Consider the following 12,412-nt stretch of genomic DNA (forward strand, 5'->3'; position numbering starts at 1 on the left):
CGCAAGCAATTTTGTGCACTAATTAAATTCCATCTATAACCTCTTGGTGGTTGTATAGCTGGAAGCAACTAAAGAAATACACAATCACTGTCTTTAGAGAGACAGCCCCTTCCTGCTCCAACAGTCTGATCCATGTTCTGTCTTTGATATGTCAGTGAGAGCTATCTAATCTTTTACAGGGAGCCAGAGGATTTCCTGGATATAAGGTACTATAGTTTCTTCTCAAATTTGATTTCCTCATGGCATTGGTTTCCCAATAAGCATGTAGCAGAGATCTCTTTTGACCTGATTGCTGCCCCTTGCTGTCTCTCAGGGAGAATATGGAGCTGATGGGATTGCTGGACTCGATGGGGAAGAGGTAAGCTGTTATCTTCAAGTACCATAACATCATCCTGAGGTTGATATACATATGTTTTTTTAAATGGGAATTTTGTTCTCTTTGTCTTCTTTTAGGGTGTTCATGGATTTCCTGGAAAAAAGGGAGAAAAAGGTGATCCAGGATCCCAGGTAATACTTTTCAATACATCAAAGAAGGAGAATTTGGTGACACAGCCAGTCTTAATTGCTGTGTGTCAGTGGTTATTAGAGATAAAATTGACAGTAGACTTAGCCACATAATGAAGGCCTATTACCACTGAATAGATGCTGCATTTCTGCTTGGAGCAAGTGGGGAACTATGTAATTTTCAAGAATTTCCAGCTAGGAAAATTCAGGCATACAAGGATAGTCTATGAGCATGTTTTTCAGAAGTCTGAAAATGAATACTTTTGCCTGTCAGTGGCTTCCATGTTCTCTTTATTGCATCAGAAAAAAATTGACCAGAGAAAGAGACAAAATTGCTTTGGTGGCCTTGATATAGCAAATGACAGTGAAAGTTTTTATTTTAAATTCATTTCAACACTCATTAATATGTGCCTACTTAGAACTAAGCAGCTGTGCTTTTATATTCTGGTCCATTTATTTATCAAATATTTTTGAATACCTGGCATATGCCAGGCACCGCGTTATGTGCCAAAGAATCAGAGATGAACCACACTGTCTTTGTCCTCAGGGATCCCATGGTGTAGCTGGGGAGACAGAGAGATCAACAGCTAATGCTAACACAGAATGTGATTAGGGCCATGTGGCAGGCATCTACATGGGAGCCCAGAGAAGGACCCCTAACTCAGCAGGGGAGGGAGGGAGTTCCGGAAGTCTTTCTGGAACAAATGGTCCCTAAGCTGAAGATGAATAGGAATTAGCAAGACATGGAGGAAGGGCATTCCAGACAGAGGGAACAGGATAAGCAAAGACATGGAGGCTTGGGGGTGCTGCCTGGTATGAGCATTAGAGTACAGGTAGAGGGAGGTAAAGTTTAAGAGGTAGTGGGAAGAGATGAGGAAGGTATTGGTGAGCCATGCAGAAGAGTTTGGTTTTTAACCGTTAAGCAGTGGGGAGCCTTTGAAAGATTTTAAGCAGGGAGATCACAGTTGAATTTACATTTGAGAAATATTACTTGGCGGTAGTGTGGAGGCTGTGTTGGAGATGACATAGATGAGAGACAAAGATGAGAGGTGGATCTGTAATAATCAAGGTGGGAAGTGATGAAGGCTTCAAGTAAAGCAATGGCAGTGAGGACGAGGAAGACATATTCAGGGCATAGCAGGGCCCAGACTGGAGCAAGAACCTAGGGGGCAAAATTTGGAAGCATTCACTCTCAAGAGTTATGCAGAGTGAGTGCCTCCCTAAATTTTACACCCTCAGTGACTTGCTTGTCTTCCCCTAGTCCTGGCTCAGGGACACAAGATTTCTAGATCTAGATGACCAGAGGAGCAGGAAATGAGGAGTCAGGCAAAATGCCTGCAAGGATCCTGGCTTGGCAAGTTTAGTTGGAACAGTTGAGTTTGAGGTGACAATGGAATATCCCTGTGGAGGTTTGCAGCGGGTGTCAAAGGTTGCTAGACTGGCTGGGATGTCTAATACAGTACCGAGGAGCAATATGTGACTTATTATTAAATTCAGATTAAAGTGAAAAATTCTGCAGTTCAGTTGTACTAACCACATTTCATGTGCTCAATAGCCACATATGGCTGGTGGCTGCCATATTGGGCAGTGCAGATAGAGAACACTTCCATCACTGCAGGAAGTCCTACTGGACAGCACTGTGCTAGACCGTAGGAAGGTTTCCCGTTTCTCAGCCTCACTACAGGTAATTCCGACCATAGGTTTAAAAGTGGATTTAGGACTGCTTGAGATGTCTAAGGGAACCTGGCTGGGAGAGAAGAACATAGATCTTTTTGTCTAATTGATTTCCCCCGCTAAATACACACAACACTTGACATTTTAATGCCATTATAAAACCCTCCTACAAGCTAACTCAGAAGCTCATTTTGTGTTTTTCAGGGCCGCCCAGGTTCCAGAGGCCCCCCTGGGGGATACGGGGAGAAGGGCTTCCCAGGGGACCCTGTAAGTTACTCGGGCTCCGTTGGCTCTGAATTGTGTGGTTGCTCCAAGTTCCTGTCTCCTCTCCCTCGTGTCTCCTGCTAACCTATAGGCAGAGGCTTGTCTTGGGAGTCGGGGTGCTGCATGTTGACCGAGGCTTATTTGTCTGGGAAAAATCTGTCTGCGTTTAATCTGGGCTGATTATATTAAAAATTCAGAACTGGGAACTAACATTCCATCTTAATCATCTTTATGGTCCATTGAAAGTTTCAAGTTCCTTTGGGGGGAAATTTCCATAGTTTTGCTTATCGGGCTTCTAATGTTGCAGATTCCCTATGTGCAGACATCAATTTCAGGGGGCTCTTACTATACTCTTGAGGGAGTAGCATGTTTGGACCAGTGTACCAGTGAAGCTGCTGATGCAAGGAAAGGAAAATCACCATGGCTTCAGCAAGCACTCTTAGAACTCCTCATTTATTGCCAAAGCCCCTTCAAACTTGGGGAAATATTACTTTCCTTTTTTTCATAAATCTGTGAGTTTCAAATGTGGAGAATTTTCTCAAACCTCTCATCACTTAACCCAAATTAGCTTAGTATTTGAATATTGTACCATTTCGCAAAAAAAAAAAAAAAAAATTCTGATACTTCTTGATTCTGAAATACCTTTTAAATCTTCCTCTAGGGTAATCCAGGACGAAATAGTGACATCAAAGGACAAAAGGGCTCCCGAGGAGAACAAGGAAGACAAGTAAATCGGATCTACTTTCCACACATAAGTTGATTAATTCTGTTACTGAGCTGAGGCTTTTATAGAATATAAATTAATTAATTAGTAAAATAAGTAACTCTTCTGTAATTTAACAAACCTGTCTAAGTTCACATTTACAAGAGCCTGACTTTCTTAAAATAAAGCATGTCCATAGAAGGTTACACTTCTATGAGCAAAATTACTCATCTTCCGGAGGATGATATTATGTGGGAAGCTGGTGGTAGGAGAACATGTTGCTGTACCATCTTCCTCTTAAAGATTCTAGCCTCACACGTTTGTTCTCCTGTTTTAATAGTTCTTGAGGTTTTGGTGCTGATGCTTCTGTATGTAATTTATTCAGAATCATTGCCTTATGATCTTGGGGGGACGATTATATTTCTAGGGTAGAACCGGACAGAAAGGAACGCAAGGCAGTCCTAATTCCAGAGGAGGCAGGGTAAGTGTTCCCTTGGACATTTATTTTCCCTCTTTATCACCTGAAGCTGCCACAGAGGCATTCAGAATATTTTTTTGCTGCAGATTCGGCTGATCCAGGGCTGATAAACTGGCACTATTGTCATTTGGGGCCAATAATTCTTTGTTGTGAGGGGCTATCCTGTGCATTAGAGGATGTTTTGCAGCATCCCTGGTCTCTACCCACTAGATGTCAGTAGCACCTCCTCCCCTCAGTTGTGACATCCAAAACTGTCTGCAGATACTGCCCAATGTCTAGGCGGGGAGGCGGAGTGGTGGGGGGGGTGGGGGGGGTGGCAAAATCGCCCCTGGTGGGAACCACTGTGGCATGCTCTCTTTCTCTTTATGTATGCCAGTGGGAAAGAAGAATCACGGATAAGTTCTTCCTGAGTGAACTCAAATGCTAGGGATCAGGGCCAAGCTAGTGGCAACCTGAAGATCCTAGGGTAACTTTACAGCATCCATAAGATATCAAGGCTAAATGGGGAGATGGGATTTCCCCTTCTTTTTAAGGAACAGCCAAGGAATCACTTTTCTCTTTGTGGACTACTGAAGTTGGAGATGCTAATTATAACATGTTAGAAACCACCTAATCACGTGCTCAACAAAGAGGTCATAAAGAGAAAATAACGTACAGCATCCTAGCTTTGGCCCTGAGCTTTGTTCAAAAGGGAACTGAGAATGCTTGGCTTTCTTTTCTATTGCGAACTTGGAATCTTCTCTCTGCTCTGAGGCTGTGGCTGATTACCTTTCTCTCTGGGACAGCTAGCGGAGAAATGCGTTTTGATTCCTCTCGCCTTTGTTTGTCTTGGCTCCGAGTTCTTATGGGGAAGAATCTACACTCAGATGGCTTAGGCTTCCCAGAGCTTCTGGTAAAATTCGTTGGGTCTTTGCCCTCTTCTCCACTCAAGAGAATTAAAATTAATCAGAGGAAGCAGGAGAGCAGCAAGATGAACCAAGTGCTATAAATTTGAAAGATAAATTTGTATTTTTGTTGGTTCAAGAGAAAATACTTTCAGTTTGAAATAGCTTTATTACTTCGCCATGGATTAGGCAGTTTTTGCAAAGAGATGCTAGAGGTGGGGTGGCAAATTACTACTTGGACAAACCAGCCAATTACTTTCAGTCACTCCAAGGACAGGGGGCTCTCCCTCCCCTATCTTCCCCACTTCCCTGCACATCTCCTTTGTAAACACTTCTCCTAAATTAAATAAGGCAACGTGGATATAAAACAACATCAGACACTTCTACCCCCTCCTCCACCTTTCCGGTGAAGGCCAGAATTCTCTATGGGGGTCAGAGGATCTTAAGTGAATTCTAAAAACACAAGGAAACCTAAGACGTTGCCTCCTGGGTGATAGAATTTCAACTTATCTGAATTAATTGTTGCATCAGCTGTTGCCAAAACAATGGATCAATGTACTGAGAACCAGAGCATTGAAACCACATTCCAGGTCATTGCTTTCGGCCTGTCATGCAAAAAAATACTTACGAATAGTAGTGTTTATGCTTCTATAGTATCTGTTTTGTGCCAGGACCTGATCAAATCACTTTTAAATATTAATTCATTTAATCCCCATAACAAACTTATGAAGCAGATACTATTATTATATCCATTTTACAGATAAGGAAAATCAAGGAACCTCGGGCAAACTTACCCAGGATCAGAATAGGTAGTAAGTGGCGGAGCTGGGGTTTGTCTCCCTCCGGAGTCCAGGCTCCTAACCTTGCTGGCTAACAGTTATTGTGCAACTGCTAGGGGCCGCACAGGCATTAAAGGACAGAGTGGAGCTCAAGACTGCTTGACATCTAAGCACATGAACTAACCATTGTGCTATACTGTCTGGTCACAGAATAAATGCTATTTTATCCTTGCTTTTTGATGGAGACAGAATTATGACATCATGAAACAGTGGCCTCAACCTTTCTTTACAGTTTCTTTTTTTACTGTTTCATCTCTGCTTTCATATGTCAAGAGCTCCATTAGTCACATCAAAGTACAAACAAGTTACAATGAGTAACTTCTCCCCAAGGGTCTTTGCATTTTAAAAGCACAGAGTAACTGAATCAAGGGGCAGAACCTCAGTGGAGGAATTCTGGTCATCAGCGAACCTGCTGGAGGTGATAGACGGTCAGGCAGGTGATTCTAAGGAACTTCAGAAGGTGAGCGGTTGAAAGAAAACAGTGGTTCTGAAGTAACAATTTCCATGCTTTCTGAATGAATGAATGAATGAATAGGCTTTTTTGAAGTATTTGTTTTGTACCTAAAGTACTCATAGTGGTTTATCACAACACAAAGTAAATTGATGGTTCCAAGGTTCTCTCAGAGAGGCAGGAGTGGGGCCTGCGGGGCTGAGGGTACACACTTTATGTTGCTTTTTTAGGGAAAAAGAAGTTAGGATCTGGGGTCTGAATCGTCTCCCAGCTCGGCTGCCCTCTGGAAAGGAGAGGGTGTGGCAGAGATGGCCGCTAGGTGGAGAGCCTGAGCTGGCAGTGGGAAATCGCTTCTGGATCCATGCATAAGGATCTGGGAGCAGAGACAAGCCCACTTTTCTCAGATGAACCCGGTGGTGCCATGTGGACTGTCACATAGTTAAGCAGACCCCATTGGCCATTTCCTCCTTGTAGAATTCCCTGGAGACAAACCCCAGTGGGCCCATATGCAGCACTGTACCTAGCAATTTTTCTACTCTCCCCCAAGATACAATCAGGAGCCCGGCACAGAGAGAGATGGATATGCCACAGCTTGTTCTCAGGCAGGAAGCGTCTGATTAGCAGACAGTCCTTTGTGGGGTTTGTCAAAGAGGGAAAGGCAGAAGACAGGTTCTTCAGGAGGATTCGATTCTCCAAACAGCCTCCCGGATAATTGTCAGAGGTTGTCAGACTGGAGCTGGATCTGTAATGACTTTTAGATTGGTTTGCAATCAATCCCGCAAATGTTAGTCCGTAATTAAGTGCCCAGTGTGAAACCTTGTCTTTGGAAAGTGCCTCAGGGAAGCCATTGCTGTGGGCTGCTCATTACTTATGTCTATCAAGGAATGAGACAGGCCGCCTTGCCCCTAAGGAACCTCCATCCAAACACCTACACACTAACACTGCCTTTTCTGCTCCAGGGCAGAGAAGGCCAGAGGGGGCTCCAGGGCACCCCGGTGAGTATGCTTTACTTCCTGTGCTCTGTGTGGGTGGGGCCGGGGAGGTGCCTCACATGCTGATGGTGCTGGGAATGAGTGAGCATTTGACAAGGATGTTGTGGGAAGTGCCGAGCACGGAACACGGTCCATCGCCACTAATGGGGGGATACATATGTGTCCGTCAGTTCAGCTGTCAGGGACAGGACAGGCCTGGGCTAAGGCAAAGGCTCCTGCACAGACTCCTCGGAGACCAGAGGACCTGTGCAGTCCCAAATGTGGTGCATTTGACTGCTTTCCACGTGACCCTGGAATCGGCTGCAATAGAGTGAAATTCTTTACCAGCGTTAGAAACGACCTTGTGTTCATTTTGTAACACATTTGCTAAGAGTAAAATCCTAGGCAAAGTAAGGGGTGAGCCAAGAGTCAGACAAAATAGTATTTGTGTGCTGTAGTACAAGGTACTATAAATAGAAAAGCTATGTGGAAACTCTGCGGAGAAAATCTTAACACTGGAAACTCTCCTTCATCAGGGGGTGCCGGGAGATCCTGGAGCTGAAGGTGCACAGGGAGCTGAGGGACTACAAGGCCCACAGGTGTGTTGGAATATTTCGTAAATATTGATAAATAATGCTATTATTCTGATGGGAAGATGGCAGGTAGTTCTGTACAGACATAAATAACTCAGAAATTTGGGGCCAGTGGTAAAGCTCTCTCACTCCAATTCAGTGGCCTGGGGTTTGCCAGTTCAGATCCCAGGTGTGGACCTACACACCACCCATCAAGCCACACTGTGGCGGCATGCCACATACAAAATAGAGGAAGATTGGTACAGATGTTAGCTCAGTGACAATCTTCCTGAAGGAAAAAGAGGAAGATTGACAACAGATGTTAGCTCAAGGCCAATCTTCCTCACCAAAAAAAGAAATAAGTGAGAAATTTATAATCTGCCCCTACCTTCCTTCATGGTACGTGTCTCCAGAATTCTACATTTCCCATCATGGGTGAGTGATTTCACTCCGTCACACCTGCTCCTACATTTGCAGCGGAAAGGCATGCTCTTGTGCTCGCCTGATCTTGTGTCTGCATGTTTTTAGTAATGAATTATTAAGACCTTCATGTTATATTAGTAATCAATGTCAGGATCAACAGATTGGTTTTCCTTACTTGAGGTCCTGCACACAGACTCCCATGAAGGAACGTAGTGAAGAAAAAGTGAAGGAAAGAAGTGAAGGAAAGTAGGAATTGGAACTGTTATTCAATTCATCTAAAGCTGGCTCCACAGGGGATGAAACGCTTCTGGGACATCACTGAGAGGGCTTTACATGAGCCATTTGCATTTTCTCTTGGTCTTGTCATTAGTGATATGGGCATCAGAGTCGGGACATCTCTGTTGCTCTTGCATGTCAGAAAGATGCTGGGGTCATCCCTAGAGAATGGCTTTTTAACACATGGGTATTTAGTCACCTTACAAGAGTCCGCTTTAAGCCTGAACTTGTCTGGAAGGGCCTGTGTAGATGTGTTCATTCTGAGACCTTCCCAGGAGTTCATTTTTCTTCTAAAACTTTCCAGATTATTAATACTAAACTGGAATTTGGGATTCTCTTGAGTGATTCTGGGCTCCCTGAGCCAAGCCAACAGTGAGCAGGTCCTCTAGAGTGAGTAACCGTGGGACCAGCCTAGATGTACCCTCAGGCTTTGTGGGGAGAGGTGCGACATTACCTCAACTACCCAGGGTCCCTTTGACACTTAGGCAGTGAACCAAGGCTAGCCCGGTTGCTCCATCCATCATTTGTGTAGGGCCATAGGGCCCATTTTACCGCTGGTGCTTTGGTAGTGAGAAACATCACTGGCACCTCTAGTTTTTTCTTCTGTGTGAGAACCATGCATTTGTTGGTAAATACGGCAGAGGATGTGTTTTAATTACTCTGATGGGTCTGCTGCTAAAGTGCTCTTTCGTGCTAACTTGAGACAATTCAGCTCTCTATGGTGCACACTGATAAGCGCCTCGGCTCAGGTAACCTGGGGCGTCACGGGAATCTAGCCGACTCTTGTTTAGGTCTTACTTCTGTCTCGGGTGGGTTTATTTCTCCTTTTAGTCACTTTTTCATTTCTCCCTGTCAGAGAGGGATGAAGGTCTTAAACTCAGGCTGGAAATTCCTTCATAAGATCTGTGCCGCTGAGTCTGGGTCTCCCCACAATTCCTCTTCTAAGACGTGCTTAATCTCAGGAATTCGAAGGCTGCTTGGAGGGCGGGACCAGTGCTTTTCCGTGGGGTCTTTCAAAGGCACTAGGGAAGGAAGGAAGTTTCATTGACTGCATTGCACTGTTTCTTTTGTTACCAAAGGGGTTAAATGGAATTCCTGGCAGGAAAGGAGAGAAGGGAAGCGAGGGCCATAAAGGACCTCAGGTGAGTGACTCAGAAATGTTACAGTCAATGGTCTCCAACCTTTATTTTCCTCTTTCTCCACAGGTAGTTTATTTGATATTATCCACACATGGAGTATTTCGTTCTTGGATTAACCTGGGACAAATTTTTAGCACAGTTCGGATTCCTTGCACGTAGCTTAAACACTCCTTTTTTTCTTTCACTGGGGTTTTATTTAGAAAGCACAGACCCATTTCAGCAGCCTGAAGAAGCAATTGGAAGAATACAACTCTTGCTGACTTGTGAACATTTTAAAATCTGTTACATTATTCTGGCTTTTCTAACTTGTAAAAATGATCTGTGCCATGCAGATCTCCATTGACTATAGATATTTGAAATTGACTCTATAACTATTCCTCGCTAGCCAAATTGATTTGATTCCTAAGATCAGCTTTGACTTCACCCTCTGAAGCTATTGGGTTCCCCAGTTTCTGACAGTGAGTAATGAGAGCTTGGATGGGTGAGGGATTCGAATGAAAATGTTCTGAATCTATTCAATTCTTCAGCTCAGAGAGCAAGAGTTCAGAAGGCAAGGGACACCTGTGTTTGCTCAGTCGTCTTTCTAGCATTTTTGTGAAAGATATTTTTTCCCATTTTCAGAGGGGAAGCTGAAACATTTCTGTGTCCTGTTTTGTATGTGTGCAAGGTATAGTGTACAAATGTGCCAATGACAGCCAAACATCTCGTTTTAACAAAGTCAGTACCTTACAAATTTGCCACCTTCAGAAATGACATGTGTTGAGTCAAGGGCGCCTTTTCTGTTTCTCACTAAGGCCCCATATGGACTGGTGACGTCCCTGCTGATGAAGGCTTGGTCCTCTAACCACGACCGTAGCCTGAGTCATCTGGTTTCATCCCAGATGTCTCTTTGCCCTGGGTGGCTGGGTCTCTCCCTCAGGAGGCATGAAGGAGTTGTTGGAAATGACATGAAGAAAAGCAAAGCCAATCTAATGGGTTGTTTAAGAATTGGAGCAGCGCCAGCATTTGCATCTCCCATTTTCCTTCAGGGTTCTCCTGGGCCAGTGGGAGTGAAAGGGAGCATTGGAGCACCTGGACTTTTGGGGAAAAAAGTAAGTGTTATTGCTTATAGATTTTAAATTCTGAGAAAGAAGTACGCCCATTCTTTCTGGATTTTCATGTTAATTCCTCACATGATTGAACCCTGGAACCATCAACCACCCACCAGCTTTCTGCTAATAGTTCTTTCCCTTCCATTGAGGAAAGATGTTTAACTGCTTACCTCTCCATGGAACTGCCCTGTTTCATTAGGAGAGACAGTGATCTCACCCATCATGAAACAACTCTGGAAAATCTCTTCAGCTCCCTGATTTCCTGAACTCATGAAGGCACTTGGTAGCAGAGTTGGGTAGAGGGAGGCTGGTGTCAGAACTCAAATCTGTCTGTGCATGCAGTTCTCTGTCTAGCTCAACCTACCATCTCTGAGGTGGTTCTGCTGGAGATTGTCAGAGAGCAGACTACGGGCTTATTCAAAATCTCACTCCCTGCTTAAAACCTTTCAGTGGTTCCCTCCCCCAGGGCCAGCTTCAGGGCCTGGGACCTGTGCAGTCACACAGGAGCCTCGCTTAGGGGGGCCCCACACTTGGTTTAATGCTCTGCTATCATCATCTTGAAACTCTTAATATTTGAGCGAGGGGCCTGTGCTTTCGTTTTACACTGAGCCCCACAAATTATGTTGCTGGTCTTAATTTCCCCATGGCCCTTAGGAGAATCTCCAGACTGAAAAGAAGGCCCTTTGCTGTTTGACCCTGTTGAATCCTAAAGCTTCACAGCTCATCTCTCTCCTGCATGCCTGCCCCAGGTTTCTACCAATGCCTGTTCTCTACCTGGATCATTCTCACTCCTCTGGAGATCCTTCTTCCAGCTCACACAACTCATCCTTCAAGCCTTGGCTCCCCTGCTCCTTTCCTTCAAGCGGCCCACTCCCCAGCCCCACCAAATCTGATTTAGATTTGCATTCTCTTGGCTCCCATAGCACCCCGAACTTTATCACACGAGTTTATAATTGCCTGTCTAATTGTTTCTCTTTCCAACCAGCCTATGCTGGGTGAGGCCAGGACCACATCTATCATGTCCAACAGTTTATTTTCCAGGACAATAAGTAATTGTTGGATGGGCAAATGAATCAACTTTCTCTGGAGTCAATTTTCCACTCTTTGCTTCTCCTTCGTCCTTCTATAACACTAGGAAAGCAGTACTTGAGTCCAGCCCTGGGTTGTGCTGATATTCTCGGCTTGCCCTCTGGAAGATCATTCTTTCTTTCCTCCACCCATCTCCTTACTGGGCATGGAGCCTCACTGGGAACTTGGAGTCTCCACATGTAGTGGACAGATCTTCCAATGGTGGGAGCTGGGGATGATTTTACTGATCTGAAGCTCTTCTTATCTCATTTCCTAGGGACAACCTGGAATTCTTGGAGTTCCTGGGCCAGTGGGGCAAGATGGACAGCGAGGAAAACAGGTATGAGGTTTGAGGATCCTTACCTTTCCCAGCTCCCAGTGCTGAGTTCTGAGGTGAAGAGAAGGGGCCCGATGCTATCAGCCTGAGCACGGGGATGCTGAAGGCGTTTCAGCCCCCTGGTCTGTCAGAACAGCTGGAGGGAAAGGAGGCCCGCAGAGAGCATGGCAGATAAGTTAGAATAGAGCATTGCAACATTTTAACAACCCAGATGGCCATATAGATATATATCAGTTGAAAAACACCACCACCCATCTCTCTGCCTTCTTGCAAAATTCTAGGGTGACAAGAAGAGGGGAGGAGGGCCAAGAAATGGGACCTCTGTTCTGGTAGCTCTCAGTCCATGGAGCAGCCAATATGGGAACAATTTTTTTATTCCTTTTTAAAAATAATGTTTATTGCAAATGTTATACATAGATATTATAGGAAATTTACCAAGCATAAAAGATGGGAGATGAGGAAGAAAAAAAATTTACCTATAATCCCACTATTTTGAGATATTTATCATTAACATTCTGGAGATACAAAAAAAAAAACCAAACATGCTCTATTTTTCCCTGTAAACAATGTCATGATACATGTATCATGTATATTTCCATGTCATTTCATTTTTCTTCAACACCACTTTTAATAGCTTCAAAATATTCTACTGAATGTATGTACGTTCGTTCATTTGACCAATCTCTTATTATTAGATATTTAGTTTGTTTTTAGTTTTTCACTGTCATAAACAGCACA

General features: G+C 44.2%; 1 protein-coding gene across 1 annotated transcript in view; it reads left to right on the forward strand.

Moving 5' to 3' along the window:
* Positions 1–12,412, forward strand: part of COL6A5 (collagen type VI alpha 5 chain) — a 130,636-nt gene that overhangs the window by 64,682 nt on the left and 53,542 nt on the right. The window contains 11 exon segments of the mRNA XM_070576023.1: positions 180–206; positions 314–358; positions 454–507; positions 2,383–2,445; positions 3,104–3,169; positions 3,573–3,626; positions 6,757–6,792; positions 7,305–7,367; positions 9,119–9,181; positions 10,207–10,269; positions 11,615–11,677. Of these exon segments, the coding sequence (XP_070432124.1) occupies positions 180–206; positions 314–358; positions 454–507; positions 2,383–2,445; positions 3,104–3,169; positions 3,573–3,626; positions 6,757–6,792; positions 7,305–7,367; positions 9,119–9,181; positions 10,207–10,269; positions 11,615–11,677 (597 nt within the window).

Source organism: Equus przewalskii, chromosome 15 (assembly GCF_037783145.1).
Source record: "Equus przewalskii isolate Varuska chromosome 15, EquPr2, whole genome shotgun sequence".
Lineage (NCBI taxonomy): Eukaryota > Metazoa > Chordata > Mammalia > Perissodactyla > Equidae > Equus > Equus przewalskii.